This window comes from Chiloscyllium plagiosum, unplaced genomic scaffold (assembly GCF_037043375.1).
Source record: "Chiloscyllium plagiosum isolate Xiang-an unplaced genomic scaffold, Cpla_swu_hap1 HiC_scaffold_8, whole genome shotgun sequence".
Lineage (NCBI taxonomy): Eukaryota > Metazoa > Chordata > Chondrichthyes > Orectolobiformes > Hemiscylliidae > Chiloscyllium > Chiloscyllium plagiosum.
The window spans coordinates 42130708-42157356 of record NW_028270146.1 but is presented as its reverse complement, the minus strand read 5'-3'; the positions used below and the strand labels follow the sequence as shown (position 1 = coordinate 42157356).

At 38.7% G+C, this 26649-nt stretch overlaps 1 protein-coding gene across 5 annotated transcripts in view; it reads left to right on the top strand.

Moving 5' to 3' along the window:
* Positions 1-26649, top strand: part of mdga2a (MAM domain containing glycosylphosphatidylinositol anchor 2a) — a 956359-nt gene that overhangs the window by 248258 nt on the left and 681452 nt on the right. For all 5 annotated transcript variants that reach the window (XM_043697346.2, XM_043697340.2, XM_043697342.2 and 2 more), the window contains exons 2-3: positions 6109-6248; positions 17484-17658. In XM_043697346.2, coding sequence (XP_043553281.1) covers positions 6109-6248; positions 17484-17658 — 315 coding nt within the window. The remainder of the gene's footprint in view (positions 1-6108; positions 6249-17483; positions 17659-26649) is intronic.

Below are 26649 nucleotides of genomic sequence, written 5' to 3'. Positions count from 1 at the left end.
TAGACAGAAGAAGGTTGAGAGGTTACTTAATTGAGACATATAAGATAATCAGAGGGTTAGATAGGTTGGACAGTAAGAGCATTTTTCCTCTGATGGTGATGGCTAGCACAGGGGGACATAGTTTTAAATTGAAGAGTGATAGATATAGGACAAATGTCAGAGATAGTTTCTTTACTCAGAGAGTAATGGGGCATGGAACACACTACCTGCAACAGTGGTAGACTCACCAACTTTAAGCGGATTCAAATGGTCATTGGATAGACATATGGACGAGAATGGAATAGTATACGTTAGATGGGCTTCAGATTAGTTCCACGGGTCAGCACAACATTGAGGACCGAAGGGCCTGTACTGCGCTGTAATGTTCTATGTTCTAATGCAGTACTCTTTTTCGAATTTTTCCAATTTTCAGGTAGTCCATTGGATCAAATGTCAACTTGGTGTATCATTGTTTCCAGCCCATAAAGATATCTCTGTATGTTTATGAGTACTTATTTATGGTTGCAGTGGTCCAAAGGAATCTTTCTTACCATGATTATCCAAAAAGAAGTGATTTTGTGTCCTTTTCTGAGCGATTTTGAAATGCACATAACCGAGCAGTCAATGGAGATGCAAACAGTCAACAGATTGTATCTCCAGTTGGTGAAACTGTCATTCAAAGGGATAGGCTGCATCACTATATTGAGGAGGATCATGTCCCACTAGCAGCTCTCTGAAAGCATGTCCCTCCAAATTCACCTGTTGGACTGTAACCTGGTGTTGTGTGATTTTTAACTTTGTCCACCCCAGTCCAACACCAGCAACTCCACATCAAGGAGGGTAGTGACAGTGCATTCATACAATTTATTGAGAGTTGTCCCATTCATTTCACTACTTGCAAGGTTTGATATTGTACTGTTGAGAATTCAAACTTATGAACTGTGTCATAACTTACTAGTGATCCTTTTCCTTAAGAGGCAAAAGAGGCCAACAAGATGCTCGCAGATGGAATATAAATGAGGATAGCTCTCTGTGACTGGAAAGTGAATTACCAATCCAAGCAGGTACTGAGTATACCAGGGCAGTGTTGAGATATTTCCTTCAGAGTTTCCAACCACTGAATTCATAGAAATATTTTCCATGGCATTTGAGGGTACAGATTATGATGGCATTGGTCTTGTATTCAGTGTGCTCGGTGTACAAGAGCAGATCCTTCTTAATGATTTCCAAGTAAATCTTCAAGTCACTGAGAGTCTCCAAATAAATAAAGACGGAGCTGCACTTAAAGCCTCTATACTTGCCAGGCAGCAAATACCAGTGTGGTTATACTCTGGATATTATTATAGAGCTGAGTGGTACCACCTTTAGTGAGCCCTGTACTGTCTTTACCTCCACTGGACATCACAGCCCTGAGATAAATGTCTGTGATGCTCCAAGCAGTGTTGACGATGAGTGATCACTTGGCTTCTTGAGAGGGGTTTCAAGGGTTGAATTTATCTCTAATTGTTTCAAGCTGTCAGCCACTGTGTCAGAGGGATAGAGAAAAGTCAGCAAATGTTCAGGTGGCTAGCAGTCATCTTGTAAGCAGGAGGACAAACAAAAATTTACTAATTTCTTGGAAACATTCCTCTTCAATGATTGGAAACTTGCTGACTGCATGTTCTCTTATATTTCTTAAAAATCCCTCCTGGAGGGAAATAGTACCCCAATTTAGAGAATAGCAGTGTCTTGTTTAAGAATATAAAGGGAGCATTACTTTCAAACATGCATTTTCCTAAATGCTGGAGAGACTTGACTTCCATAACTGTGCTGACTTCTTGCAATACATGAATAGGGGAGAAAGTGAGGACTGCAGATGCTAGAGATCAGAGTCGAGAGTGTGGTGCTAGAAAGCACAGCAGGTCAGGCAGCATCCAGGTAGCAGGAAAATTGATATTTCAGGCATAAGCCCTTCATCAAGAATAGATACATACTTATCTTTCCTCGACTTTGTCTTGGAATTTCCTGGACCGGAGCCTCTTGATATGAAACAGTGGAGATCAATCCAGCAGCAGGGAGAATCAATTTCAAAACTATGCCCCCTTTACATTAAGTGTTGCAATTTGTAGTTTAAATGTCCATTCACTGGTTTGACAGCTGCTGCAAATGGATAAGATGGCAAATGCGGAGTTGGAGAGTGGAGGGGTAGGGGCAAGTGTGTCAGAATGCTGAGAGGTTAGGATGTCAGGTGGTTGAACGCATTGGGTGGCTGGTGGGTGAGGGTGTCATTGGGTGAGGGGCTAGGGTGCCAAGTGGGTTTGGAATGTTCAAGGCATATGGAGGGTAGAGATAGGGTGACTGACACATGAGTGGGTTGCAGTGCCAGGTGGGTGAGGTGTGAAGGAGGCAAATAAGTGAGATCATTTGGTTTTAGGGAAGTGGATGAGAACTTAGGGTCGATCAAAGGGTTGGTTCAAGGGCTGGTATCAGGTCCAGCTGGGTTTGGTGGTGTTGGTGTTTTGGGTTGGGAGATTATAAAGTGTCGGGGGCGGGGGGGGGGGGGGGGGGGGTGTAGTTTTGTACAGGTTATGGTGAGTCAGTGGTTCTCTTTAATAGTTGCCCAAGAGTTAGAATAGGTTTTTAATCTTGTAACTTTCCTGTTTGCACATTTAACTCAAATGAGTTAGAGCCCTCCAAAATCCTACAATGACAAGGGACTTTTTCAGAGAATTCCAGATGTGGAGTAATCAGCCAAAGGAAATTTGTATTTGCAGAATAGCTCACGTTGAATCAGCTGCTTTGGGGTTTTCGCCTGGTCCTGTGTGCAGTTGCAGCCTTGCAAAAACCACCATTGAAATTTCTGCAGCCTTCTCATTTCCCTCTCTCCTGATCTGCTATCTGCAGAGTATTTCCAATAATTCTGTTTTTAATTTCAGATTTTCAACATACAGTACACTATCTTTTGATTTAGCATCATTTTTGGCTGTTTGTTTTTTTTAAACTTTAAAGCAATCTCTAAAATGCTATTTTGTGATAAGGCAGTTGAAGGAAATAAGTAGTTCATTCTGCTACTCAGAGAAATGTTTGTTGTAGATCAGTTTTATTATATGTATGAGATTGAATTACAATGATAATTTAGCTTCTTTCAATTTAGCAGATCATTTCATAAGATAAGTATATTGTTCAGTAGTTGCTGTCCTTGAATGATTAAGCGTGGCAGTCAATATAATTTAACATTTTATATCTTTTGTAGGTTTTCTGTCTCATAAAATCATCCAGCAAATGTTTAGCACAGCTGGATATATTCTTTAGTGATGTTTATGCATTCCCTCGAATGTCATTTGCCATTTTAGCAGCATAGGGTACGAATGGGATGATTATGTGCAGAAGATCCACTGTGCCAGAATGGGATAGACTCAGTAATAGCAGCTGATCATTAATTGTCCTTCTTCCCCGCAGCAATTTCATAGGCATAACTAACATGATTCTTATAAACTAATCTTACTGTTTCTGTACAAAATTCCTTTAACTCTGGAGAGTAGCATTGTATTTACAGAAAACTGTACTTGGAAGGCAACAACAAGATTATAATCACAAATAGTTATCTTTTGACCTGTTTTGGTATCGTTGATTAAGGGAGAAATATTGGCCAAGAAATTAGAACAATCGTGTGCCCTTCAATGAACCCTGTTGAGTATTGGCATATTTTACATCTTTTTTACAAGGTTTGTGAAGGTTTGTAGCTCAGGTTGAGGTTTAGGGTGTAGGCTTGCTCGCTGAGCTGTAGGTTTGATATCCAGACGTTTCAGTACCTGGCTCGGTAACATCATCAGTGGCGACCTCCAAGTGAAGCGAAGCTGTTGTCTCCTGCTTTCTATTTATATGTTTGTCCTGGATGCGGTTCCTGGGGTTTGTGGGGATGTCATTTCCTGTTTGTTTTCTGAGGGGTTGATAGATGGTAGATAGATCTATGTGTTTTTTTATGGCGTTGTGGTTGGAGTGCCAGGCCTCTAGGAATTCTCTGGCATGTCTTTGCTTAATCTGTCCCAGGATAGATGTGTTGGCCCAGTCAAAATGGTGTTTTTTTTCATCCGTGTGTAGGGCTACGAGGGAGAGAGGGTTGTGTCTTTTTGTGGCTAGTTGGTGTTCGTGTATCCTGGTGGCTAACTTTCTTCCTGTTTGTCCTACATAGTGTTTGTGGCAGTCCTTGCATGGAATTTTGTGGATGACGTTGGTTTTGTCCATGGGTTGTATCCTGGTGACTAACTTTCTTCCTGTTTGTCCCATGGGATCTCCGCTATCAGGATTCATAGCAGAAGTGGTAATGCAAAGACTAGAACAAACAGCCCTACCAACCATCAAATCAAAAATCTGGGTCCGCTACATAGATGACACCTTTGTCATCACAAAATGAAACCCTCACAGGCATAAAGTTCACCAAGAAGGAAGAAACCGACAACAAACTCGCATTCCTGGACATCACAGTCGAAAGAAAGGACATCTGAGAACTACAAACCTGCGTATACAGAAAACCGACAAACACTGACCAAATACTTAACTACACCAGCAACCATCCCAACACACACAAACGAAGCTGTATCAGGATACTATTCCAATGAGCCACCACACATTGCAGCACATACCACCTATACAACGTATTCAAGAAGAACAGATACTCAAAAAATACAGTCCGCAGATTCCTCAGGAACAAACCACGACAAGCAGACCTAACACAGCCAGAAACCCTAACCACCTTACCATCCATCAAAGAAGTCTCAGAAATGACAGCCAGACTACTAAGACCCCTCGGAATCCCAGTAGCACACAAACCCACCAACTCTCTCAAACAAAAACTAACAAACTTAAAAGACCCAGTACAACCCATGGCCAAAAACCAACGTCGTCTACAAAATTCCATGCAAGGACTGCCACAAACACTACTTGGACAAACAGGAAGAAAGTTAGCCACCAGGATACACAAAAACCAGCTAGCCACAAAAAGACACAATCCTCTCTCCCTCATAGGCGTACACACAGAGGAAAAAACCCACCATTCCGACTGGGCCAACACATCTATCCTGGGACAGGCTAAGCAAAGACATGCCAGAGAATTCCTAGAGGCCTGGCACTCCAACCACAACGCCATAAACAAACACATAGGTCGAGATCCCATCTATCAACCCCTCAGAAAACGAACAGGAAATGACATCACCACAAACCCCAGGTACCCCATCCAGGACAAACATATAAATAGAAGGCAGGAGACAACAGCTTCGCTTCACTTGGAGGTCCCCACTGATGATGTTACCTAGCCAGATAATGAAACGTCTAGATATCAAACCTACAGCTCAGTGAGCAAATCTACACCACATATTTTACATCCGTCTGGTGCATATCTTGAATTTAACTTATTCCAAAAGATAGAAGCTCCAACAGAATGGCAATCTCTCAGTTCCGCATCTAGATGTTAGTTCAAATTACAGACAGCAATTCTGAAGTAGGGTTTAATGTAACAGTCTTTATGTATGTAAGTGGGTTTGATATTGTTGAACCAAATTATAGTATGGAATGTAAGTGAACTGTTTTCAAGTCTGTGCCAATGTTGTTCTTGTGCTGGTCATTTCCTGGAGAAGTATCTTTTGATTTAATACTTCACTAGTCATGAGGAAAGCATTATATGGACAAACCATATTGGAGAGAATGCACACCCCACCTCGTCATACACCAACAAACAATGAAAAGAAACCAATTTATCTGCCTTTCTCCCATACTCAATTTTCTTAACCTTATTTTTCTTCTGTATCTTCATTAGCCAATGAGCACAATTGTAGAGTCACATACTTATAAGAATTGGCCAATTCCTCCAGAATATTCTGAAATACAAAATATTTCATGTGTGACTTTCTGGGAACTTGTAGAGAACCAAATTGGTACCACTTAACAGCTCATTTCACTCAGCTGAGTAGAGCTTCTGGACTGTAAACCTCCCAATGTTATCCAGGTGGAACATTGTTCAGAGAATAGGAATTTACAGCAGATGAATTGTTTTAAATTGGGGTAGAACAGGTCTTGGATTTTCACTGAACAGGAAATATTAATCAGGCATTTGTAAAATTAGTACTGACTGCACCTCTTTTTATTATTCTTCAGCTCCGCCAACTGTGAGCATCATGCACTCTGGTCAAGCATGTAACATAGAAGAAGAACGATATACAGAAAGGGTGTACACAATTCGGGAAGGAGAAACCTTGGAGCTAACCTGCCTTGTTAGAGGTCACCCACGGCCACAGGTGAATCCAAAATCCTTTTCCTATTTGAATTGCCAATTTGTCGTCTTAATTTTGTTATGTGGTGATTTTATGAATTTTATTTTAAGTTATGTACAATTAAAAGATTAATATACTCCTTGCAAATATGATGTATGAGGCACTTAATAATATGGGTTAATGTTTGTCGTTCAGTTCAGAGACAGGGTTTAACTCTAATGCAGAGAAGTACAATGAAACAACCTGTCTGCTGAATGTTCAGCTCCATATAAAATAGTTTGACCTACTTCAATCCAGTGGCCAGTGGAAACAGCACATTACATGAAACACTCCTAATTTGCTACTAATTAGTTCTGCAAATTCTCAGTTTAATTGTGGTCATAAAATTGTTGCTGGTAAAAATGCAAACAATTGTTTCTCTCATGCTGTCAGGAGTGCTCTCTCAAGTTGGAGCTGAGACTAATTAATGGGGGACCAGGGATGTTAGACTGAATTATCATAATTTTCTGAGTGCATTGTTTTTGGCACATTAGATGGAAAAGTAGATGGCACTAACATTCTTCACTCTGAGGCACAAGAAAGTAAAAATTAAGATAAGCGTATCACTAAACATCTTTTAATTTGCTTTCTGGTGTTTTCCACCTTAGCCATCACTCTTGATTGCTTCCTGTCTGATGTATGCCGTCACTGATAATCTGTCTGTGCCTCTATGGTGTGTAATACTGTGTTTTTCAATCAACTTCTCTTTGTTTGAAGATGCACTTGTCAAACAGGCTGCAGCTCATTTGCACTGTGGACAGGTAGAGTTGGCACTAGCACCATTTCTAAATTTAAAAAAAAATGAAGAATGTTTTCCTCACATTGTGCACTCTCTTCCAAATCAAAACAACTGTGAATAAAAATGAAAAATGAGCACATATAGGATCAGACCAACTTTAATAATCGATGACAATATGTTGAAGTGCCACATTTTTTTCTTTATTCATTCACAGGGTGGGGGTTACCATTGGCTCGACATTTATTGTCCTAATTGTTTGAGTCAATCACATTGTATGGGTCTAGAGTCACATTTAGGCCAGACCAGGGAAAGTCCTTTCCCAAAGTGAACAGATTGCGTTTTTCCAACAATCAATAATGGATTTGTGATCATTTTTAGCCTCTTAATTCCAAACCTTTTTGAGATGAATTCCAATTCCACCAACTGCCATAGCTGAATCTGAGTCCCCAGGATCAGAACCTAAATCTCTGGGTTAATAGTCGAGTAATAATATCACTATGTCGTCACTTCCCTTTATACTGACAGGTCCTATTTTGGCAACAGGGAGAGTGGATGGGGCAAGAATCACATGAGTGAGAAACTCAAACTCAGCAAGGCTATTTTAAATCCATATCAAATTTAAATTTACCTTATTTTCACAATTCATATTTTGATTGGCAGTTTTATGAGACTATTACAAGATGATCTGTCTTTAATGTAATTCGTGAATAAAAGTTTGATTTGACAACAGATTTACCACTTGTGGAAATATAACATTTTTGAATGGATTTCATGATTGGGAGTCTTTCAGTATCCAGTGATTATGAGTGAGAGCTCACTTAGATTGCTAGAATTTTAATTCCTTTCTCATCACCTCAAGGCCCATGGTGGATATTAGTTAAATGACTACTGGGGGCAGGGGTTTGGGTTGGGAGTTGAGGGTTACAGACCTAACAGCCTTTTATACAACTGAACCAAAGTCTCAGAGAATGGAGCAGAGTTTACGAATTAGTTTGGCTTGACACTCAAATATCTGTGTAGCCACCCCCAGAACTCTCTATGGGAAGGGGAAATCTGCTGAGCTGGTCAATTTTCCAACTTGTATTTCCTATCTTGATTATAAAATAATAACAAGAAGCTGTAGACTTCAGACAGATATCAATGGAATAATCAGTTAAGTACCCCCACCGTCACCCTACTAAAATCACATCGGGTTGGGGGGGGCATGAAAGATCCAGCTTTAAATGTTTGAGATTTTCTACAAGTACAGTCTCAATGGCCACTTTAAAGTTATCTCATTATTATAATGAGTGGAGATGAGAGAACCTTTCCAGAAAATAATTTATGTTCTGACATATTTCGGTTAGGTTTCCCATGATTACAAGAATTCTTAGTGATGAGCATGATTTGAGTTAATTTTTTTGAGAGATTTAGTTTTGCTTCCTCCCAGATGAAGCCAGTTTCAGTTAGATATGCTTTAACATTCAGTAATACCGTATACAGACTAAGTTTATCCGGCAAAGAACATCTTCTCTCTGCCTCAACCATGGTGTATTTGTAACAGCTAGAAGCACTGGAATGTATGAGGTGCCAGAAAAAATTAATTTCAGTTTTCTAAACAGAGCAGTAAATAATTGGAGATAATGAAGAAACAGTTATTTATGCATATAGTAATTCTGCTAACAAACTGGTAGAAAGCCCACCTTACCCTGCAGGCTCAACAACATTAATACAATTATTTCAAATTTATCCATTGAATCCCCTCTGGCAATAAATATGACTTAGAATATTTTCTTCTTGTCAAACATTAAAGTCATTAGGCATTTTTTTGTCAAATAGTTAACTGGCAACTATATGCCCTTAAAGTCGTAACTGAAGTCATTGAAAAGACAAAGTGATTTGGACCTAATCTGATCCAATGCTTCATTAACCCCAACTTATTTAAAGATTTGTTTTCCCACTCAAAAGAATAAAGCAACAATTTGTGAAAGAGAATTGCCCACCATAACTAAGAAAAGAAAGTTGTAAAGAATATCTTTCTAGCATTCATTTAAAATCCTTTTTGCTCATTGCTTAAGTTTGTGACCTACTTGACCAATTTGACTGGCCTGTAAAAACAATTTGGTTCTCCTGCCGTGATTATGTTTTGTCACCACTTAACACTTTTTGCTGACCCGAAACAGGCCTAACTTTGCAAGTTTCTTCTGTAACTATAACTCTAGTAATTGCTTTGTGAATCTATGCTGTACCATTTTCATTAAATTTTCATTCTTCCTGAAATGGAGTGACCCAGACTGTAAACACATCCAAATTTATCAGCTATATTGACATCTTGTACAGACAGACCCATTAGATTGTCATGGAGACTGATGTTCCACAACTACAGAAACAAATAGAATTTAGATGGGTTTGATGGAAATCAAAACTTAATAAAATTATGTCCACGTTTACTCAAAGATTTGATTTGTTTTAACAGTTATCCCCATCTATCTTAAAGAAAGCAGATTTAACTTGGCACCCAAAATCTTCTGGTCAAAATCGATGCCCAATGCATTGATGCTGTTTATGTGGATTCCTGCACTGTAGTCCTTGCACAATTCTTTAGCTGGGTCTTCTGACCTGACTGAAGCATTGATGGTCAATGCAACATCGATGGGTAGACCATCGAGTGCAAAAAACGACAAAGTAAGGGAACTCCACTTTTTCGTGACTGTAGCTGATGCATCCCAGCATATTTTAAAAAGTCCAAATATTTCAGTGGATTAGTATGTGGGTGAAAGAGTGACTGAGATGGTGGTCGGCTGGGGAGCTGTTTGGTCTGTTGGATGTTGGTGATTGTAGTGCTCAGATGGTTATGTTGGCTATCAACCACATTGAGCCTACTGCAAATATGACCCAAGAAATTGATAACTGCAGTGGAAATCAGCTCTTTGGAAGTTAAAACTACCCAGGTAATTACTGCCCGTGCATGTGCACCAGGAATTCCACAGAATTTGAACACAACTCCCAATGTGCATCCATTTTCCAGCTATCCAGACAATGTACTGGACGATTTGGGCTAGGGAAAGCGTTCTGTGGTATTAACTATGGACGGGAATACTGCTCATTTCTTAACTGTACTGGCACTTCTCTTAAATTTTCTGAATTTGACAATTTCATTCCCAAAGAGAGTGTGTAATCAGTAGAATTCTAAAACAATTTTGGAGCTGACGAAACCTAGCCATCTACCTCTTTATACAATTTGGCCAAGAGCTCTGTACAGGAAAAATCTGACATTTTTTGAACAGAATGATGTATTCAGAAGCATCTGGTTCTTTGTTAATTCTGATTGCAAGTCATTCTGTTTGGAATATTAATGCTGATTTTGCAACACCATGCTTCAAATTAAATTGCCCCAGGCAGCTGCAAATGCTCAACACCTGGAAACTACATGGATGAAGGAAACAAGAGCATTTCTCACTGCATAAGTATGTACTAAATATATTCATGAGTCATTTCATCCAACAAGGAAAGCCTTTCAGTGTTAACCTTAGACAAGAAGAATTGCATTCTCTTGTTAATGAATTTGTAAGACAAAAATTCCATGGGACCAAACTGACATCTATCATGACAGGTATCATAGAATTGCCCTTTATCTATGTAGTAACAATGTATTGAAGGATTTGAAGGTGACATTGTTAGACAAGTTATCCTTGTGAAATTTAAGTGTATGACATGAATATTCCATTTCAGTACTTCCCTATTTGATTCAATTGATTTTTTTCTTGTAAGGTCCCATTAAGTTTACACAATGGTTGGCAATGTGGTCCAAGTGCCTGAGGCATTGCTGCAGTTTGGGTCATAAAATATTCTCTTTTAGCATTGTAAACAGTTACCTTGCAGTGAATGCACACTGCTCAGAAACAGAAAGCACTGACACTCTAGAATAATTAGGTCAAATGGAGCAATGGATACTATGACCATTACTCCTCCCAGGCAACTTCAAAGGTGCTTTCATCTCATATTGGTGTTATTTGATAAGCTGAGAGTGTTGCAGAGATAGCTGATGAGAATCAAAAACTTATCTTGAAAGTTGGGATTATGCTATCACTTTGACCGACAAGGGTAAACACTGAAGTGAAGTACAGTGTGTTCCACATCACTAGAGAATGTAGGGCACAGTATCATCTATATCATGAGAGAGCTGCAGTACCATCTTGCCAAAACCTTCATCTCAACTTGCAGTCAGGTGCAAAGCAATGATAATTGTTGCTGATTTTGAAGAAAACTATGCTGAGCAGATTTCATGATCATTTTGGAGTATGACCTCTCTTGATGGACAGTTGATTCCAGTGTTGTTTGATGGGTATTCCCAATACTGAGCTGCAGTGATAGCATCAAGCTGTCTAAATAGGCAATCATATTAAAGAAATCTCATGGACGGCAAACCTGGAAGTGGAAATCAGTAATATTCAAATTCTTGTGGAAACATATTGCAGAGAGCAAATTAAAGACTGGGACATAAACATTGTGTTAAAATAGAAGCTGAAAGATGGCAAGGAAATTTTTAAAACAAAATGACTTGTTTAAAAAGCAATTCATTAAAGATGCAGCTGGTAAGCGCATCTGCAAGCAAGTGGATAGGGAACCAACAGAAAGGAGAAGACCACTTGATTTTGTCTGCACCAATCAGCTATAGCAGAACAGTACACAATCAGCAATGTAATCTAATGCCTGGCTCTCCCACGCTACCATTGTCATCAAGCCAGGAGATCAATCCTGGTTTCGGGAAGAGTGCAGGAGCAGCACCAGACATCATGGAAAATGAGTTCTGAACATGGTGAAGTTACATTAGAATTAGAATTGGAATCCCTACAGGCCCTTTGGCCCAACAGATCCACACCAACCCTCTGAAGAGTAACCCACCCAGACTCATTCCCCTACATTTATCCCTAACTAAAGCATCCCTAAACATTATGGGAAATTTAGCATGGTCAATTCACTTGACCTGCACATCTTTGGACTGTGGGAGGAAATCGGAGCACCTGGAGGAAGCCCACGCAGATACTGGAAGAATGTGCAAAATCCACACAGACAATTGGCCGAGGCTGGAACCAAACCCAAGTCTCTGGCACTGTGAGGCAGCAGTGCTAACTACTGAGCCACCATGCTGCTCCCCACCTCCCACCCCACCCCATGTATGAAGACAGCCAAAATCAACAGGGTTCTCCCACAACTAGCAGTTCAAATCTGAGTTTTGAGGTGGTGTGAAATCTAGGTGGAGCAACTAAACAATGGACAGGAAGGTAGAACTCCACAAATATTCTCAACCTCCAAGATGAGGGAGCCTGACACATTGGTGCAAAAAGGCAAGGCCGTTGCACTTGTATCGCCTTCAACCAGTAGTGCCACATGGATGATCTATCTGAGCAGCCTTCTGAGGTCTTCCACAGATGCCAGCCTTCAATTACTTTGTTTCACTCTATATGATATCAAGAAATGGTTGAAAACACTGGATTTGTACTGAGGATTTGTGCTCTAGAATAAGTTGCAGCCCTAGCCAAGTGTAGCTTTCCAGTGTAACTAAAAAAACTGATGTCTCTCCAACCTTGTGGAAAATTGCCAAGGTACATGCTGTCAATGAAAAAAGAGAAAATCCAATTCTATCAATTGTTGCCTCATCAGTCTACTCCCAATCACCAACCAAGTGATGGAAGGCAGTTTCAACAGTTCTAGCAGCTAGCAGCCTGCATACACATATTTGGGTTCCACAAGGGCCACTCAGCTTCAGATGTTTTTACAGCATTCGTGCAAATATGGACAGAAGAGGTGAGGTGAGAGTGTCTGTCTTGATGTCAACGCTGCATTTAACTAACTATGGCATCAAGGACCCCAACCAAAATTGGAGAGCATGGAAATATGGGTAAAACATTCCAATGGTCAGAGTCATATTTAACATACAGGCAGGTGATTGTAGTTGTTGGACATCTCAACTCTAAGACAGTGAACAGGAGTTCCCCAGAGTAGCGTCCTGGATCTTCAGCTGTTTTATTAATAACCCTTCCCTCCATCTTATGGTTAAAAGTGACCATGTTTGTTGATGATTGCACAATGTTCAAATCTATTTTTTAAATTTATCAAAGCTGTTCTCACTCTGTTCTTAAGTACATATTAAAATAATACCAGTTTTGGGTGGATGAATTCCTTACCATTGTTTTAAATCTTAAAATATTATGAATCAGATTATTGGAAAAACATCAACTACTATGAACCATCATCCGATTAGAACTAATTCAAAATGTCAGTATGTGCTGACTCCATAATTGGTCCAGTAGCATTTTGCACCAAGTCCTCAGGGCTGAATGCAGTATTTTGGGAATGAAGTAAGTCCACTTTGAGTCATCACTGTATATTGTAAATATTTGAACACCCTGTTTGAGAAAACACATTTACATTCTTAAATACATTTCCTGGCATTGTACTGATCAGTTGAGTCCATAGTCTTTTTTGCTTTACTGTTTTTTTGTAAATTACCTTTCTGCTTATTCAACATCGAGTACTGGATGAGCTGAGATTTCCCCTGAGTTACTATTAGAAGATTGAAACCCTTGTTTTTGGTCCCCATTTTCAAACTCTGTTCCCTAGCTACTAACTCCATCCCTTTCTCTGACAAAAATCTTGAATTAAGCCAGTCTGTTCAAAACCTTGGCATCAGATCTGATCCTGAGAGGAGCTTCCAAGCTCATATTTCGGTCTTCACTAACAGTGCCTATTTTCACTTTTACAACGTTAGTCAACATTGACCCTGTTTCAGTTGATCAGCCACTGAAATCCTCATTCATTCATTGTCATTAACATCACGTCTTCTGGTGCACTCATGGCTCGTCCCCCACATTCCACTGCCTGTAAACCTAAGATTATCCAAAACTCTATTATAGCAAGTTCCTTTCACCACTCTTCTCGTGCTTCCTGACTGACATTGACTCCTAGGCAAGCAACATGTTCACTTTAATTTTCTAAATTTGTATTCAACTCCCTCCATAGCCTCATGCCTTACTATCATTCTAATCTCCTCAAGCATTGCAAACCCCGAAGGGCTTATGCCCGAAACGTCGATTCTCCTGTTCCCTGGATGCTGCCTGACCTGCTGTGCTTTTCTAGCAACACATTTTCAGCTCAAACCCCTGAGATACCCAGCTCTTCTCATCCCAGTCCCTTGTGCATTTCTAGCTATCATTGCTCCAACACTAGGCCTGGCATTACCTCCCTACACCTTTCCACTCTCTACCTTGCCTACTTCATTCAAGATACATTATAACATCTATACCTACCTCTTTGCCAAATTTGTTTTGTCATCTGACTTAATATATTCTTATATCAGTTGGTTTTTGTTGTGCTATAGTACCCCCATAAAGCATTTGGGACTGATCTTACTGTGCTCCACTTTTAAAGTATAACTTGTTGTTATTGATATTTTTTATGTTCACATAATATTATGTTGCATTCTTATTGAAATTGATTTTCAAGCACTTTGAGATTTTTGACTTGGACATTCTGAACATTCTTATTTAGTTCTTTCTAAGCAAAGTCAACAGTTTCCAGTTTTTAACAGTATTTTGTGAACTCTTCCCCTGTCTGGCTTCCTCCTGCTTTGAATATCTGGATCTGTTCCTTTATACCACACATCTCAGTCTCTTTATTCCCTAAATTATACTGGATTTCTGATACTTACAAATCATTGAGTGTTAATTGAAGATCTATGGAGTTTGCTTCAGCCCTCATTCAAGTGTCCTAGTTTTTGTGATTGACACTGAATTGTTCTCATTAATTCTGATTTTTCATGAGCAAACTTATTTATGTTGACAAAGGTTGCTTCTCTGCATTGATCAATTCGTCCTTCAGTGGCTCATTATTAGCAATAAGCTTTTTGTGTTTGGCCACAGTAAATTTGAGGAGCTTCACAAACTCAACATAATCACGCAACCGCTTGATGTTATTCTCTGAACCAGCAACTTTAAAGACTAGAGCTGCTTCTGTTTTCTTCAGAAAAGTTGTAGCAAGGACAGTCATTTTCAACAAATACCATACATTTTACCATGAAATCCTATTTGTTTAATTCCATTGAGTTCCACTGAATCATCTTTTTTGAAATGTTTGAAGATGCTACTTGGTCTCAGCATTCTGTAATCTTAGATTTTTTTTCGATCTTGCTATAACATACTTTATGATCCCAGTTATGAAAATACTGGACAAGCCAGATCTTTATGATTAGGCTGGATAGACCATTATATTTTAAAGAACTGAATGTGTGGAAGAACCTAGGGTAAGGAAATAAGTGGCAGGTTTCCACAGTTAAGTTGAAATACAAAACAATTTGCACTATAGTATACAAATTTGAATAAATCAAACATAAACAATATTGAATAAATAAATATACTGAATATTTGAGATAATAACTCTTAACTATATGCGTTATGTACACACCTTACAAGCAATCAGTATTAATAGGAAGTAAATATGTATTAACATAATAAATATGGTCAAATACTTTGCCAGCTCTATTACAAGTAGTCGATCTGGTCAAGATAGATTCCACACAGACTTTAAAGATATTGCGTCACTAAAGCTAATTAAAATCTATTTCCTTGGTGAGGAATTCCAAATTAACGCTCTTAATGGTCTAAGTTTGGAATACACACAAAGTCTCTTTGATTTGGATTGCCTCAATAGTTGTTCATGTGCCGGTTGTTCTCCTGAAACTGAGTTCCTCAACAGTTCTGAGATTGCTCCTAAGCATCTAATTATTGGAACAATTCCAACTTTTATAAAATAGCTCATTTCATGAAGTTGCTACTGAATTTATCTTGGCATCAGCCCTCCAGCAGTGCATTAGGCAAATGTTACTTGTGTGCTTTCTTAACCCCACTCCCAACTATAGTGAGCTATCAATGGCTTTCAAGACTTCTATTAAGCCTAACCATTTTTTGCATCCATGGAATTATCATTTTATGAGACTCTTCCTAATTGCCTGCTGTGTACTAACAGCAGCAAGAGACACTACTTCTGCTTTGGCAGAGGACAACTTGGTTGCACTTTCCCAAGTTGAAACTTTATTGCTGGAACAGCACAGCAGGTCAGGCAGCATCCAGGGAACAGGAGATTCGACGTTTCGGGCACAGGCCCTTCTTCAGGAATTCTTGTGCACTTTTCTGAAGAAAACAGAAGCAGCTCTAGTCTTTAAAGTTGCTGGTTCAGAGAATAACATCAAGCGGTTGCGTGATTATGTTGAGTTTGTGAAGCTCCTCAAATTTACTGTGGCCAAACACAAAAAGCTTATTGCTAATAATGAGCCACTGAAGGACGAATTGATCAATGCAGAGAAGCAACCTTTGTCAACATAAATAAGTTTGCTCATGAAAAATCAGAATTAATGAGAACAATTCAGTGTCAATCACAAAAACTAGGACACTTGAATGAGGGCTGAAGCAAACTCCATAGATCTTCAATTAACACTCAATGATTTGTAAGTATCAGAAATCCAGTATAATTTAGGGAATAAAGAGACTGAGATGTGTGGTATAAAGGAACAGATCCAGATATTCAAAGCAGGAGGAAGCCAGACAGGGGAAGAGTTCACAAAATACTGTTAAAAACTGGAAACTGTTGACTTTGCTTAGAAAGAACTAAATAAGAATGTTCAGAATGTCCAAGTCAAAAATCTCAAAGTGCTTGAAAATCAATTTCAATAAGAATGCAACATAATATTATTGTGGAAACATATTGCACTTTCCCAACAAATGTAAGACAAATTGAAAACAATTTTGAGAAAATGCTTTTCCTCCATCACACCCCCTTAACTGGACAGGGAGACTATCTCCACACCTATTAAGTGGTTTCCTCTGTTTTTCCTCAGGGTGGGTTTCAAATGAGGAAATGTCCTGACTCCTGATTCCTGGTCCTGAAGCAAACCATTGGCCATTGTTTATACCTGATATGATGCTGTCAAAATACTGAGTAAAGTTAAATGCAGTGAATTTTCAGTTTCAAATCTAAAGGTTCAGCATTTCTTGAAAATTTGCAAAATGGTGTCCTTTACTGTTGCCTTTTTGAGAATCAAATAAAGCAACATCTGTTAATAAAGAACATCTTATTAACGAATATGATGGTCTCCCAGATACAACAACATGGTAAAAGATTGACCTTTACCCAAAGTTTCTATGGAATGATGGAACATTAGGGAATGTTAATTAATTGAGAGCAAAGTTTGGTCACAATGTTGTTCAGACTAAGAGATTTTAGTCCGGGCGCAGGGACCCTGTATATCTTTGAATCTTTTCCAGCACATTTTTTTTTATCCTTTGATGATCAAAATGGCTTAAAATATATTTAGGTTCTGTATTCATCTAAATTTTCACAAGTCTAACAGATTCTAAATAATTCAGCAGTCTATTTTATTAATTGGTAGACTCTTATTGTGCCTTCTGCTTTAAGTATAATAACCATTTCTAATGATGCTTGCTCAGATCAGATGGACCAAAACAGCAGGAAGTGCCTCTGACAGGTTTCACGACAACAGTGTCTTCAATGAGACCCTGAGGATCACAAAAATCCAACGTCACCAGGGAGGCCGTTACTACTGCAAGGCTGACAATGGCTTGAGCACCCCTGCAATCAAATCCATCAGAGTAGATGTATACTGTAAGTAATCTATGTCACATTGTCACTTCTCAGGCACTAGATCAAACACAGATTCAAATTTGCAGAAGTTTACAATTGCTTTACACATTTGTGACAATTCTAGTGAAGTAGCTTTGATCAGGAAAGGTCAGAAATTGTACTGAGAAAGTAAAGAAATGCAAGAGAAAACCATAAGTCGATTGACAGTGTTACTGACTAATCGACTGCTCTGTCTCATGCTGGTGCATGTGATGCTGTACAGAGATACTCCTGAGACATGAAGAGATGTGTTACTCAGAAGATAGTACTTAACTTTGCAACAGAGTATACACCTGTGGTTTGAAATTAGGTCATTCTTTGTATTCGAGCTAGGAGCTTGATTGTATTTGGACAACTAGTTTGGATTTGACTGGATTTTCATTCTGTGAGGAAGATTGAAAATACTTAGAAACCAAAGTAAAAAGACTGTAGAAGCTGCAAATAAAGAGAGAATGTTGGAAATGATCAGAAATTCTGATTCCATAGTGTTTGGACTGCAGAAGTTCAAGAAAATAGCTAAACACCAGCTTCATTAGAAAAGCAAGGGACGTGTAATATATTTCCAAATCAGCTTTGAATTCAGTTTCTTTTAATTCACTCATTGGACGTGTGTATCATTGGCTGGGGCAGCACATATTGCACGTCCCTTATTGTCCCTCAGTATGTGATTCGTGGTAGAATTGGACCCTTGTTTCTTTCACTTTTTAACAATTTATTAATTAAAAGTATATAACCTGAAAACATTTTGAGTACAGTCACCTGGTTGGAACATTGCCAGGCCTGCTGTTTTGAACATGGATGCCTTGACCATATTGCAGCCACACTGTGCCTATTTTATCAGTTTATTTGAAGTAGCATGAGTAACTTAAGTCAAGCAACAATTTTAAAGCAAAATGCTTGTCTTCGTGGTAGCTTGTTGAAAGTTGGGGTTGCATTGTGCTGTGAAATGTTACTGATATTTAATTGCTTGCGGTTTAGCATTCAATGATTATTCAAGGAATGATAGTTCCAATGGTGAAGTAGATGGCTAATAAAGTGACTTGAAAAATTATGCTCTAATATGTGTCTTTATAAGATTCATATAGCATTGCTTATCTTAATAAATTTGCTAACGCAAGTAAAATGAAACATTTACTTCCTCTGTTGAAACAATAAATAGAAGAATGCAGGAGAAGGTTACTTGCATCATTTCACATGTTCTTGATTTGCCTTCTCTGTATGAAGACAATTTCATGAACACCTCTGCATACTCATGGTAAACTAATGAGTCCTCTTCATGAATTCCCCAAAACTTTATCCTTCATTCATAAATTTTCGGATGATAAAATAAAGGATTTTGATTGGATTAAGATGGATGGTAAATAACCAAATGTTCTTTAATACATGACTTTTAAAATTTTTACAATATTATTCTTCATAATGGCGAATTTTGACATTTTCATTTCATGTAAATTTGTTTCTCAAGAGTGGACTTCCTTATTTGTTGAGGGCAGGTCTAGCACCAAACCTCCTACCAGTTTATCTGGAGCAGTAGGCATAGTTTAGGTAGAGCAGTCACCTTACAGCGAAGAGCTTCAATAGATTTTTAAAAAGTAGTTATTTGTTCCAAATCTGTGTTTCAATAAGGATAATTATGAAGTTAGTTTGCCAATAAATACCCAATTTCACCTTATTCCATTCAAGGTGTACAAGTAGTCTAAAAGTGTGCATTTATGTCTATTCAAAGATTTCCCATTGATTGAGCACAGGGGATGGGGACATCAATAACTTTAGAAATGCAGAATCATTGATAGCATTTTCTAAATTTCTAAATTATTCTATTCATGTACGGATTCCCTGTTGTTCGTTTTTAGTGGTGTCATAACAATAAGTGCTAGCAGCTTTGCTATCATTCTCCACTGCAAATCTGTGCCAAAACTAAATTCCTCACACTTTTCTACTCCAGTGTAAATTGACCTAATATCTGGAATCTCTTTTCAGAATTATACGTTCTTGTCTCTGGCATTGTTCTAATGAATCAGCCACCCTGTATAATTGTAATGTTTTTCCAAAAATAGCCAAAGTTGGGATTCACACTATTCGAATCATGAGTAATGTCTTGTACAAATGTATCAGAACTTCTCCACTGTAATATTTTAATTATACAATGGACAATATTATTCCTTTTGTTCATCCATGTCAGTACTGAATTCTTATAACAGGATGCTAAATGTCTAGGAGACAGAGGTAACTAAGCAGACATGTTTGGTGAATGAATGAATGAATAGTATTGAAATATATAAGGAATCTAGCAGCCCTATCTCTGAGCTGAAATGACAAGTTTCAGGTCTTACCAGCTCTACACCATTCAGCTATTTGTCATTGAATGGAAAATATAATTTCATGTTTTCCTATTCACACTTATTCCCATTTCGTTATAGCCATTAGGTTGTCCACGCTTTGCTGAGGTTTTTTGGCTGTTTGCCTACTTTTGTGTATTTAGCACATTTTGAGATTGTGTCCTCCTTATTGAAGTGCAAAGCATCCAATGATGAGCCAAGCTGGACTCAGCTTTGAAACCTGAGTGACATTACTTGACCATTCAGTGGTGTGAACATTTAAAATGTATTATTTAACTTAACTTTGCTTCTGACCTGTCAAATCAGGTTTTATCCATGAGCTAAATTTTCTCTCAAAACATATGTCTGAATTTATTTTTAACAATTCTTTTGTGGACCACTTCCATGCTTCGAAAATCCATATGTTTACTTAATTTCTTTCAGCCACATTTCTTTAAATAAATTTTCAATAGATGTTTTTCAAATATGAGAACATAAATTGGAGCAGGGATAGACGTATAACCCTTTGAGACTGTTCTGCCATTCAATATAATCATAGAAACTTATTTACCTCGACTCCACTCTCCCATACCCTCTCCATCCCCTGAAAGAACAAATTTCTATCTATCTTGTATAAATTAAATGATGGAATATTCACAACCATCTGGGGTTATAAATTTCAAAGATTCACAACCCTCAGAGTGAAGGTATTTCTCTTTGGTTTAGTCTAAAATGACCAAACCCTTGTCCTAAGACTGTGCATCCTTGCTGTCGATTGTCCAACAAGGGAACCAGAAGGGTACCAATATCCTGGAGGGTGGGGGTGGAATTTGCTAATACTCTTTGGGAGGATTTAAACCAATTCAATGGGGGATAGGGACCTAAATTGTAGTTCCAGTATTCAGGAGGTTGAGTGTAGTGAGGTCAGAAATATGGTTTCAAGGTTGCAAGAGTGCACCAGCAAGCAGGAAGGTGGTTTGAAGTGTGTCTACTTCAACACCAGGAGAATCTGGAATAAGGCGGGTGGACTTGCAGCATGGGTTGGTACCTGGGACCACAATGTTGTGGCCATTTCAGAGACATAGATAGAGCAGGGATTTAGATATTTCAGTAAGAACAAAGAAGTTGGTAAGAGAGGAAGGTGTAGGATTGTTAGTCAAGGACAGGTGGTAGAAAGGACATCTGAGGACACATCTACTGAGGTCGTATGAGCTGAGGTTAGAAACAGGAAAGGAGAGGTCACCCTTTTGAGAGTTTTCTATAGGCCTCTGAATAGTTCTAGAGATGTAGGGGAAAGGATAGCAAAGATGATTCTGGATAGAAGCGAGAGTAACAGGGTAGTTTTTATGGGGGATTTTAACTTTCCAAATATTGACTGGAAATACTATAGTTCAAGTACTTTAGATGGGTCAGGTTTGCCCAATGTAGGCAGGAGGGTTTCCTGACACAGTATGTAGACAGGCCAAAAAGGGGCAAGGCCGTATTCAATTTGGTACTGGGTAATGAACCCAGCCAGGTGTTATATTAGGAGGTAGGTGAGCACTTTGGTGATAGTGACCACAATTTGGTTATGTTCAATTTATCAATGGAAAGGGATAGCAATATATCGCAGGGCAAGAGTTATAGCTGGGAGAAAGGCAATTATGATGCAATTAGGCAAGATTTAGAATGTATAGGATGGGGAAGGAAACTGCAGCAGAGGGGCACAATTGAAATGTGGAGCTTATTCAAGGACTAGCTACTGCATGTCCTTGATAAGTACGCACCTGTCAGGCAGGGAGGAAGTGGTGGAGTGAGGGAGCCATGGTTTACTGAGAAAGTTGAATCCCTTGTCAAGAGGAAGAAGGTGGCTTAGGATGAGATGTGAAAGCTCAGTTAGGGCACATGAGAGTTGCAAGTTAGCCAGGAAAGACTGAAAGAGAGAGCTAAGAAGAGCCAGGAGGAGACATGAGTAGACGTTGGGAGGTAGGATCAAGGAAAACCCTAAAGCTTTCTATAGGTATATCAGGAATAAAAGAATGACTAGACTAAGATTAGGCCAATCAAGGACAGCAGTGTGAAGTTGTGTGTGGAGTCCGAGGAGATTGGAAAAGTGCTAAGTGAATATTTTACATCAGTGTTCACAGTGGAAAAAGACAATGTTGCAAAGGAAAATGCTGAGATATCGGCTACTAGACTAAATAATGGGATTGAGGTTCACAAGGAGGTGGTGTTAGCAATTCTAGAAAATGTGAAAATAGATAAATCCCTTTGGCTGGATAGGATTTATCCTGGGATTCTCTGGAATGCCAGAGAGGAGATTGCAGAGCCTTTGACTTTAATCTTCATGTCGTCATTGTCTACAGGAATATTGCCAGACGACTGGAGGAAATCAAATGTTGTCCCCTGTTCACAAATGGTAGTAGAGACAATCCTAGTAATTATAGACCAGTGAGCTTTACTTCAGTTATGGATGAAGTGTTAGAAAATATTATAAGAGACAGGATTTACAATCATCTAGAAAGGAATAAGTTGATTAGGGATAGTCAACGCAGTTTTGTGATGGGTAGGTCATGCCTCACAAACCTTATTTGAGATGGTGATCAAACAGGTCGATAAGGGTAACACGGTTGATGTGGTGTATATGGATTTTAGTAAGGTGTTTGATAAGGTTCCCCATGGTAGGTTATTGCACAAAATACAGAGGCATGAGATTGAGTGTGATTTAGCGGTTTGGATCAGAAATTGGCTAGCTGAAAGAAGACAGGGTGGTGGTTGATGGGAAATGTTCATCCTGGAGTTCAGTTACTAGTGATGTTTCATAAGGATCTGTTTTGATCCACTGCTGATTGTCATTTTTATAAATGACCTGGGTGAGGGCGTAGAAGAATGGGTCAATAAATTTGCGGATGACACAATGGTTGATGGGGTTGTGGATAATACCAAAGGATGTTGCAGGTTACAGCGAGACATAGATAAGCTGCAGAGCTGGGCTGAGAGGCGGCAAATTGAGTTTAATGTGGAAAAGTATAAGGTGATACACTTTGGAATGAGTAACAGTATTAAAGAGTACTGGGCTAATGGTAAGATTATGGGCAATGTGGATGAGCAGAGAGATCTTGGTGTCCATATACATAGATTCTTGAAAATTGCCACCCAGGTTGAAAGGGTTGAAGGCCATACAATGTGTTAGCTTTTATTGGTAGAGGGATTGAGTTTTGGAGCCACAAAGTCATGTTGCAGCTGTACAAAACTCTGGTGTGGCTGCACTTGGAGTATTGTGTACAGTTCTGGTCACCACATTATAGGAAGGATGTGGATGTTGCCTGTATGGCGGGAAGGTCTTATGAGGGAAGGCTAAGGGACTTGAGGCTGTTTTTGTTAGAGTGAAGAATGTTGAGAGGTGACTTAATTGAGACGTATAAGATAATCAGAGGGTTAGATAGTTTGGACAGTGAGAGCCTTTTTTCTCAGATGGTGATGGCTAGTGGGGGGGGGGTCATAGCTTTAAATTGAGGAGTGACAGGTATAGGACAGATGTCAGAGGTAGTTTCTTTACTCAGAGTAGTCGGGGCGTGGAATGCACTGCCTGCAACAGTAGTAGACTCACCAACTTTAAGGGCATTTAAACGGTCATTGGATAATCATGTAGATGAAAATGGAATAGTGTAGGATAAATAGGCTTCTGATTGGTTTCACAGGTCAGCCAACATTGAGGGCCAAAGGGCCTGTACTACGCTGTAATGTTCTATGTTCTATTGAAACAACCTCTGTGTCTACTCTGTCAAACTTCTTCATAATCGTACATGGTTCAATAGGGTCACTTCTTATTTTTTTTAAATTCCAGTGTGTTCAGACACAATGTATTCAGGCTAATAGCAGATAATTCCCTCAGCTAAGGAATTAATTGAGTGAAACTTGACTCTGCCGTCTCCAAGGCAGCTTTATTCTCCCTTAGATATGTAGACTGAAACTGCTCCAAGTACTCCAGATCTCAACTCAACAAAACCCTGTACAGTTGAAGCAAGATTTCCTTGTTCTTGTACTCCATTACCTTTGCAATAATGGCCAAAATGCCATTCACTTTCCTATTTTGTTCTTTCATCTTTTGTACAATTGCATACAAGTTTGTCAAAACATCATATTTTGAAAGTCTTACTCATTTAAAAAAGAAAAACCAATTTTATTCTTACTACTATCCTCAAACTTTCACATATTATCTTCCGTTCCCACCTGGTTTCCCATAGGCTGAATCTATCTCTGAGCAGGATGTAGCATTTTTCAGGTGAAGTTTTCTCCCCTGCTACTCTAACTCAAAAGACAACATAGAACTGGCCCCTATCAGTGTTTGACTAACTGGTAACTAATTACCCAGTTTATCCTTCTGTTCCTTCCAGGATATTACATTTCCCAATCTCAGTCCCTTATCAGAGGTTGCACACTAAGCAGGGATTGGCAATGTGATGAAAGCTTTCACTTTCTCCTCTTTTTCATCTTTCAGCATCATAGGATATATATCTTCAGGCCATGGTGACTCACTCGTCTTGAGTTCTGCCCTTTTCTTTGAATCAATTTTTTTTTTAATAATGTTACAGTAATTGCTATACATGCACTTCTAGTGTTAATTGAATAACATAAATATGTGTATGCTAAAATCAGAAATAAATTTTAATTTCCTCATTTGTAAATGATTACCAATTGAATTTAATCAATGTGTCCCAGAATGTGAACAGTGGTGACAATAGTTAAATTCAGCCTGAACATGGAGATTAAGTTGAATTTTTTTTTAATCCACCAGACTTACATTATATTTTGTAAAAGTGCTCAATAACAGCAGTTGATAGTTTTGAAGTGCTTTGGGACATCTTGAGAGTATAATAAATCTTACTAAAATACTAATATCATATATATTACTGATATTTGTTATTTTGTGATGAAGGTTGGCTTTGTAATGTCACAGTGGGTAACAATGTCTGACCCGTAGTAGCAAGCTGAGTTCACAGCAATTTTAAGCCCTGCACATCATTGACACTGGCTTTCTACTCAGAACGGGCAGAAAATGGTGACCAAACTGATCACCATAAGAAAAATAACAAAGGTACACTAATATTCTGACTTTCATACAATTTGTCAGATTTTCCATGCGGTGTTGAGAATTGCAACAAAGAGTCTGGGTGGCAGGGCATAGAAGTACATTGAAGATGATCAGTTTTGCTTTTCATGTCCATCTCTGTCCCTAGAATCCAGCAGCATTATAAGATTAATGAGTGGTCACAGTATAGAATTTGGCAGGATTTATATGTTTCTTTGTAAATGTTGACAAAAACACTTAATCGGGTTGACTGGATTACACTCTCAACAATGCTGGAAGACATTAGAGTGGAAAAATAAAACTCATTTTCTCTGTCTCAAGTTGTTATCTTTCCTTCTGCACACTAGGGGCACTTCTGTAACTTTTCCTGTCAAACTATGGAAGTAAATAAATCAAAACCCCTCCAAAGTCTCTGACACTAACTTGAAGATGTGGACTTTTTTGGAGGGTTACAAGCAACAGATAATTCCCCATTGGAAATGTAACCTTCTCAGGCAATTACCATGCAATCATTGCAACGGGATCTCTGAGGGATCCTGACACGCATCTTTCAGATAATGCCCAATCTCTGATTATTTGGAGATGCAAATTTCAGCCAATTTATTCATGCTACCTAAGGCATGGGAACAACAGTAGGTCATTTAGCCTCTTCAATCTAATCCAACATTCAATTAGATCCTGACTGATCTGTACTTCAAATTGATTTCCTGCCTTTGTTATACATTTCTGAATACCCTTACCTAATATAAATCTATCAATGTCAGGCTTAAATATTTCAATTAACTCAATGTCCACAGTCTTCTGGGGGAAAGCAAAGTTCAGATTTCTACGATGTGTGAAAATGCACTTCTGGATTTCATTCCTAAATGGCTTAGTTCTAATTTTAGATTTATGCCTCCTTCTTTAGGGTTCTCACCAAAGGAAGTAATTTTTTTTCCTCTACCCTGTTGAATAATTTTAATGGTATCAATTATATCACCCTCAAATCCTTATTAAAATTTATGCAAACTATCCTCATAATTTAGCTTATTATGCACTGGCTACACTCTAGTAAATCAGTGCCATAAATCCTCCAAGACGAGCGTATCTTGCTGAGGTTCTCCGTGCACAACTAATTGTTATATTTTAGAGGAGGACTAGCCAAGTATTGCTCTAAGTCAATGTTATCATAAACTATGTATGTTTCCAAATTCAGTTCTAGTGCATAATGTTTGATCATCTGTTTGATTATACTGAACCGATAAATGGAAGACTCCTTTCTTTTACCCAGTCTTTTCTTGGACATTGGGTCCTGTTTTTCAGTTGGTTGCACCAAAGTTGCTGAGCATCCTAAGAACTGAGTTATTCTCACATAATCTGGACAAGTAAAATTTTGTACAGAGGAGCCTAATATTGAGTAGAAGTGAAAGCTAGTGAGCACTTGCATGGCTCAGCAGATATAGTGTTTAAATAAGCACAGAGCCTCTGAGAAAAGACTGAAAGGTTTGTAACTTTGATTGTGCTGTTTGTAGTGACAGTGGGGTGGTAGACTGCAGTGGGGTGCAATGTTGTTGCAGAAGGGCATAGAAGTGTTAAAGGAAGAAA